This window comes from Limulus polyphemus, unplaced genomic scaffold (assembly GCF_000517525.1).
Source record: "Limulus polyphemus unplaced genomic scaffold, Limulus_polyphemus-2.1.2 Scaffold2801, whole genome shotgun sequence".
In the NCBI taxonomy this organism is placed as follows: Eukaryota; Metazoa; Arthropoda; class Merostomata; order Xiphosura; family Limulidae; genus Limulus; species Limulus polyphemus.
In genome coordinates this window covers 50,754-58,978 of record NW_013668411.1, presented here as the reverse complement: position 1 = coordinate 58,978, position 8,225 = coordinate 50,754, and the positions used below count along the sequence as shown (strand labels likewise).

Here is an 8,225-nt window from a genome sequence, read left to right as displayed (position 1 = left end):
ATACCACGTGATGCAAAAATCGATGTTTATCTGTAATTTTTTCATATTTACTTTTAAATTAAGAAATTGAGTAATGTAAAGTTCTAAAATTTGAGTTATAATCTACAGTTTGATACCAAACTTATTGACGTAAATTCATGAAATAGTAGTTCAATAAAATTTTGAATGGGAGTCAACAAACGAGATGACATGGCCTTTCACCTATGACCCATCTCGAAAGGGTTAAGTTTATATGTGAACTACAATCAGTATATTAGAAAATTCTGCAAGTTAAATTTTTGATACCGAGTTTCATATGTTACTAACCTAGGATTGAAATAAACTTTTTTCTGCAGATACTAAGCTAAAAGATTTCTCAATGTAAAAGAAGAATGCATAAATTGTACTTGACAAGTGACCTTTTTTATTTTTATATGTACTGTACTACTGAAATTATTTGGGTTTGAGTTTTCAGACTAAATGGATTACAAGCCTTATTTAAAAAATTCTGTAAGAAACTTATATTAGGAACTTCACAGCTGTATCAGTGTATGATACAGCTGTGATGTCAAACAGTCAGAAGATGAATAAATTATAGGGAACTTTTCATTATGAAACATTCTCATTTATTCATTTTTTGATGAAATCCACATTAATTGTTTGTTTTTTGAACTATAAACTATTGGAAAATGGATATCTATGAAGTGGTTTGCAATATGAAAAACCCTTCTTGAAGATGTTGATAATTTTCAACTTGTTTTTTTATCAATTTTTCCTTATTTTTTTCTCATGCTATTTATGGTAATCCTGTCTTTGTGGCTTTATAGTTATACCTGGCTATTAGAGTTAATGCTGTCTAATTGACATTATTTTAATATGTTATATTAATGTTATTAATATGGTTATTTCTGAATTCCTCTAGATTGTTATGGAGTATTGTGGTGGTGGTTCAGTGTCTGACATCATGAGACTAAGGAAGAAAACGGTGAGTACTTAATTAATACATATTAATTGTTGTCAAGTGATCGTTATCTAATTTTTTGTGACTTAAGAAAATCTACTTGATGGGGGAGAAATAGTCATAAAAAAGCCATTTGAGAGGAAAAAAGAAACTTCTTGTGGTTGAAGCAGAATCTAATTCACTTCTTATGTTGCTTCAAAATTGCTAGGCAGGATACATGGATTGTTAGGGTGTGGAGAAAACATTAATGCTTAAAGATCTTTTACATAAAAGACATGTTTATGATTGATAATTGCAAAATTATATTAATGCTCTTTGGAAACTTTAAGCAGTGGACCTGAAGACCTGATGAATGAACATTCAGATAGGCACAACCAAAGAAAAAGTATACAAATATGGCAGTCAAAATGTATTCTGCTTTCACTTGTTTTAACCCTAGAATTGGTTCCCTGTAAGCATTTTCAACACATTTTTCTGTACTATTTTGTTGATCCCTTTGTTGGTCACAATGTCCCAAGTAAGATAGGAGTCACCCCACAAAATATTATCAATATTGCATTTAAAGCCACTAATGAATCATCTGTGTATTTTACAGCAGACAAAAACATAAAATTAATCATTATGATGTAATAAGTTGACCTTCCAGTAGTGAACTGTATAAAAACAAGTTGGTAGTTTGAGGATTAAGGCTGTTCAACTAAATATTATAATGAAGTATGAAAAATATGTATGACTATTAACCAGATCATAAAATTTAGTTTTGGCACTTTCTTCCATGCATTGTAAGATCAATGCCACTCTAGAGTATACAGTAAGTAAACCCAACACAAGAGCTTAGTGGCATTTCTCCATCAACTGAGCATATTAGACACTAATTATTTGTAATTTGTAATATGGCTGATGTTGCTAGGGCCATTATCGTGGCTTAGTGTTTGATTTTATTTGTGTGAAAATTATGACATTGGGTCTTAACTCTCTCCACATGCACTTGGTCAAATTGACTGACCAAGTGATCACTTTGTAGTCATTTAAAGTCGTTATAGTTTTGATACTACTAACTTTTAATGTAGTATGTATATCTTCACAAAATTTGGCAGACTTTCAGTAAACACTATAAGTCTTTTACATACAAAAAATCAGATTTTTAGTGAAGTATTTTTAATAAACTAAAAAAAAGATTTGTTCATGAATATATCGAGTCTTTTCTTTTACTAGTCTGAGTGCAAAGTGATTTTCATGTGAAGATTAAAAATACTTTTCTTCATCTCCTAAATCTCCTAAATATATTTCAAATGTTCATTTATAGTAAAACTTTATATTTTATCTGTTATTTTCTCTACCTTAACTAAATAAATATAAATTACCCTTGTTTTCTTTCTAGAATAACTTCAAATTGTAACATGAAATTACATTCATTTATCCCAAGTAGCTTTAAACTTGTAACAGTATACATCTATTTATACTTAAATTTTATTGTTTTATTGCCCTTTGAACCATGTCTAATTACTATTTGCACCATTATAAGTTGTAACTCACTCGGGAAAGATGGAGCTCATGTTATGCTATTGAATTATGTTACTCACGAGCTACCTAGCTGCATTTTTATTATATTATTATTTATTTTACCTAATCTAACTTTAAATAACTGAAAGAGATTCCCATTTTGACATTTTTATAATAATAAATATACAGAATACACATGAAAAACAAGAAATAAATTACTTATCTGGGTTTTCTTTTTTTGCTGTCAACTGTTGATGACACTTGACCCTACTTTTTTATACTAATGGTAGCAATGCACTAAGTAATTTTTATTTAATTAAATGATGCAAGACTTTCTTGTTTTGGTTAGCCCTTTTCATTTCAGCAGTGTTGGTTGGTCTAAACCAGCTGGCACAGTCGTGTTTGTTCCAATCTTTGGGAGTGGTTTTGTTAGGAAGTTATTGTATTTGTAACGATAGATAAACCTTGGATTGCTTAGTACTGATCATACCTGAAGAAGACCTGTCGAAATGTGTAGTATGTTCCACCATCAATAAAAACCTTTCCTTCTGCTTATATATCCTTGTTTGCCAACCTATTATTATACAGTTAATGTATTACTGCAACAGTTGGTTTAGTGCTATTAATAAGTTCAGTAAGTATTGTAAATTAGAGGAAATGGTCAGAGAGTTTAACATACAAAGTCTCAAAACATGCCTAAACTTCAAATATAAATCATATATGTATTGTTGCTTCCAAAAAGTATTCATCTTTCAAGTATAAAAACACTTGCTTGTCCAATTATTTATGTCAATATATTTTTCTGTGTATTTCATATCAAAATCTAAAAATAATCAGTACTATTCATTTTCTTTTTGAGTTTTAACTGGCTTTGAAAACATTCAGTAAATAGACAGTAAGTTTATTTAAAGTAAATTTCACCTTCTGTACGGCAACAGTTATCAGATTTTAACTGAGATTTGTGTATAGAAAAAATGCTAGTATAATGTAAAACCTTTTAACCCTATCACTACAGATTTTCCTGTTGTCAGGGGTCAAAGTGCATGTCATCACTTTTGTAGACTTGCATTCAAAATGTATTGAACTACTACTTTATGAATGTATGTTAATATGTTTGGTATCAAATTGTAGATTATAATTCAACTTTTAGTATTATGCATTCGTTAATTTGTTACTTTAAAATAAATGTAAAAGAAATAATTCCTAAATATTGATTTTTGTTTGTCACATGGTATGTCAAATGCAGCTTTGGTTCAAAGTAGAAGTTTGTGATGTTCAAATACAAAGCATATAATTTCTTGTGAATTAGAAACACAAATTACCAATATTGACAAGCTATAATATATAATAAGAACCTCCTATATCACTATACTTAGCGATTCAAACACAGTAGCCCAGTCCACCTTTTCTATTTTTGGAAATATCTATGTATACCCATTTTGCTCTTTCATGTGTTTAACCAATCAAAAGCTCAGAATTTTTTCCATGTATGTTTCTCAGCCTCTTGGAGGTGAGAATTTTGCAAAATTATTTCTTTTATCTCAAAAGAAGGGGTAAGTGAAAATGTTGTTCAAATAACTATAGTTTTTGACCCAAATACAGTTTAGTTACTAAGCCTGATAAATTACAGTGAAATTCTGCAATATTGATAGAGTAATTTATCATTTTTTGTTATTTCAAAATATATTTACAAAAACCTAAAAAGTTATTTTGTTATATATCCTCCATGTGCGAAATTCAACAAGGCTTAGTATGCAATGTAACTTACAATCGTAAGTAATAGAAAGCATTGTTTTCTATATTTCTTTATTTAATGTTCTATGTTTTAAGAAAAATAACTGAAATTTAAGTACTTATTTTATTTAGAAATAGCAATAATATATATACATATGTAATGTATTATAATCAAAATGTGACTGCATTTTACAAAATACTGGTCCACTAGAACAAAGCAAAGACAGGTCATTTTGTAAAGGCCAGTTTTATGCTACTGGATATGGTAACATGATTGCACATACCCTGTTTCCTTGTGACTTCTGTAACGTTAATTAGATATGGCTGAAACGTCAATAAAATAAAAATAATAAATGTATATAGAAGTATAATGTTATGAGATTTAAGCTATTTAGACTAAACATTTGTGGTTTCATGTTATAATTTGTAGTCATTCTAGATAGAAAAAAGCATAATTTATATCTGTTTCCTAATTTTTTTATATTGGTTATGAGGTCGGTCAAATCAACCAAACCCATACAGAGATAAAATAGTGAAAATATCAGATAAAATATAGTTTCTTCTAAAGAAAAATTTTATAATTATCTGAAGGTTATACAAATTTTGCATATGACAATATTCTGATGCATAAAAGTACTTTTAATCTTAAAATCAAAATTACTTTGCACGAGCAAATCATTACTTAAAAAAATCTTAAATTTAATTTTAAAAATCTGATATTTGGTGTACAAAAAACAGGTAATGAATGTTTACTGATAATCTGCAAAATTTTGTGAATATATACATGCTGTATTAAAAGTTATAGTATGAAAACTATAACAAACACAAAAAGGTTACAAGGTCGGTCCCTGGGACCTAGCCTGCAATGAGAGAGTTAACACTATCTCATTCGGTAGATTAAAGTGCATATATCACAAATTTTTACAGAGTTACATTCAAAATTTAATTAAATTATTTTATTGTCAATGTATACAAATAAACTTGGCATCAAAATGTAGCTAATAAATCAGATTTTAATATTATATAAGTTTTGAGTTCTTCATTTTATAAGGAATTATTAAAAAAAATCCTGAATCTCCCCTAGTATGAAAATTGTGACATTTGCTCTCTAGGCTTCCCTTTTCACCAAGTTATTTAACACCCCTTCGAGAAGCACATGATTAAATAGAAGCTACTCATTATAATATGGTTATTACTCAGGCAAACAATTATTTTTATAGCCTTCAATCTTATTTGGTTACAGAGTCATAAAGTAAAAAATCAGACCCATCTTGCTCTGCCCATCTTTCACATTCTCTCTGATGTTTAATACTATATTATTTTTAACCAATAGAAAGCCAAAGTTTTAATGTATCAAATGATATATTAGTCTGTTTTCTGTACAGAGAATTGTCTATTTTGCTTCCAGTTCAAATTTAATTCCCACGAGAAACACATTGAGGAACTTAGCTGAATTTTTAATGACTCTTATCACATAGTTATAAAGCCAGAAAAAGTATGATAATTATAGGGCTTTGTCTGTGTTTTATATGTTATTAACCTGTATTCTTAGGTGCAGCATTATATTAAATAAAAAATTATTTAGTGTGGTAGTACCATTACTATTAAAAATTAGGCTTAAGTTTTATCAACAGTCGACAAGCAAAAAAAAGACCTAGGTAAGTACTATATTTCTTGTTTTTCATATGTATTCTTTATTTATTGTAACTAAAATGTAAAAACTAGAAACCCATTAGGCTAGATTTGGTAAAATAAAGAAAAAAATAATAATAATAAAGTTTTACGAGGTATACTTGCAAGTAGCCTGTGTGTTATGTAATTCAATATGGTATTGTGGGCTACACATTTGCCAATTGAATTACAACTTTTGTGGCATGTCTAATTAGTTAGACATGGTTCAAAGGGCAATCAAACAATAAAATTTAAGTAGAAACACATGTATACTGTTATAAACTTTAAGCTATTTAGGATAACTATTTACTATTTGCAGTCATTCAAGAAATGAAAAAGGATAATTTAGAATTATTTCCTAATTTTTTTATGGTGGTTACAAGGTCAATTGCAACTATGCTATTAAACTATATTTTTTTCTAGTCTTATCATCCAGTTTTTGTGTTAAAACTCATACTGTGAAAAGATGATAAATAGTCTCATTTGAGACTTTTATTATCTCTTTAGGAGGTCTTATGTGTTACATATAATTTGTGTTGTATGCTTATACCTTTTCATATTGAATAATAGTTACTCTACCTTGTGACAGCTTACAGAAGAAGAAATTGCTACAATCCTGTCAGATACATTGAGAGGGTTGGAATATCTACATCAGCGTAGGAAGATTCATAGGGACATTAAGGCTGGAAACATCCTGCTGAACAATGAAGGACATGCAAAGCTTGCTGACTTTGGAGTGGCAGGGCAACTTACTGTAAATAACAGACATTTGTGATGATTTAACATTACTAGATTTTTTGGAAAGTTACAATTAAAGGTTTTTCAAGTCTTGAAACTTATAGAAAAAACACATATATAGCATATAACACCAGCTGAAAAAAAAACATACTTGTGAGAATAAGTAAGTTACAGTACTTATAAATGTGTATTATTATGTAAATGAAAAACTTATTTTGCAATGCACTGAATAATTAAAATGTTAAGTATGTGTAAAGCAGAAATCAGCTTTTAAATAATCCTGTGCTGTTGTATAAAAGTATTATCCACTGAGTTAAGTGGTACATTAGATATAAAAGAATATCCTGTGCTTTGTTAAGTTGGTAATACAAAACAAGTCATACTTTGGTAATTCTGGTTGAATGTATAATTAATAGACAACAAACTCCTGCACATGGCTTTTAATCAAGCTAAAGCTGTGTACTTAAGAATAATTGCACCAGTGATTAAAACATCATACCTGTATAAATAGACATCCTTCCTCAAAATGTACTGTGAAAGCTATCATAAAAGTACAATTAGATCTGTTGCATATCAAAATTTTGTAAACATACATATATACTTGTGTGAAAATTATTTTGCTACTGTTTGTTGAATTAAAAGCATTGTAAGAGCTGCATTCTTACAGAAACAGAAGTAAATATTGTAGTTTCTAACATTTTTTGAGATGGGAACAGAAAATGCTACTTATTTTTAAATCTAATACAAATTTAATGCTGGAATATTTATAAAGTTATTCATTTAGAATGAAGATATTGAAATACATGGCTATAATGCTGAGTTTGAGACCTATGTAAACTTACCTTATTAGTGTTCATAAACGATATATCATCAGTGATGAAAGAGCTGTGAAAATAATTCAAATTCGTCATAATTCTTCACCAGTTTAAACAAAGAGGTGGTTATGATGTGCTTTGAAAACTTTTGAATTAAATTTAATATAAATGTATATATTTTCTTTTTTTCCTTTCTTTTTCTTTGCCTTAGCCCCAACTAGTCTGTGCTCAACCAGTAATCTTTACATCTGGGTGTCTGGCCCAATTGACAACAATAAAGGATGAGCATGTTCGACAACAGGGATTTAGATATTTGTCCCTCAGATTAGAAGTAAAGTGCTCTAACCACCAGGTCATGCCAGGCCCATATATATTACTAATAAATGCATTTTCTGAAAAGGATTAAGATGAGCAAGAAACAGACCAAAAAAAAATCGTGTAAAAATGAGTATATATATATTATTCAGCCTAAGATGCACAAATGTAATTATAGGAAATAACTCCATTTATTAAAAACATTTGAAATGTATTGCCAGTTAGTAGTTGTAAATTAAATGTTATAATTTAGTCATAAAACAAAAGTAATTGTTGGTATTATTGTGTAAACTAACATTCCATAAGTTGTTGGACCACTCTCTTAATTGGATAGAATATGAGCTACACCAGATAAACAGTTGTGATTTGTGACATATGGAAGTTTGGAGTTTTTCATTAAGAGTTTAGATGGGAGTATGTGAAGGTACTGGACACGGCAATGTTACATGCTCGAATACCCATTGCAATTGCACTGATTACTCTGGAGGTGCTGGTATGTACACTGAGTG

At 29.1% G+C, this 8,225-nt stretch overlaps 1 protein-coding gene across 1 annotated transcript in view; it reads left to right on the top strand.

Annotated features, from left to right (window-relative positions):
* The window catches only part of LOC106467930 (serine/threonine-protein kinase 3-like), a 59,832-nt gene that overhangs the window by 19,905 nt on the left and 31,702 nt on the right, over nt 1–8,225 (top strand). The window contains exons 4-5 of the mRNA XM_013928315.2: nt 902–964; nt 6,438–6,602. Coding sequence (XP_013783769.1) covers nt 902–964; nt 6,438–6,602 — 228 coding nt within the window. The remainder of the gene's footprint in view (nt 1–901; nt 965–6,437; nt 6,603–8,225) is intronic.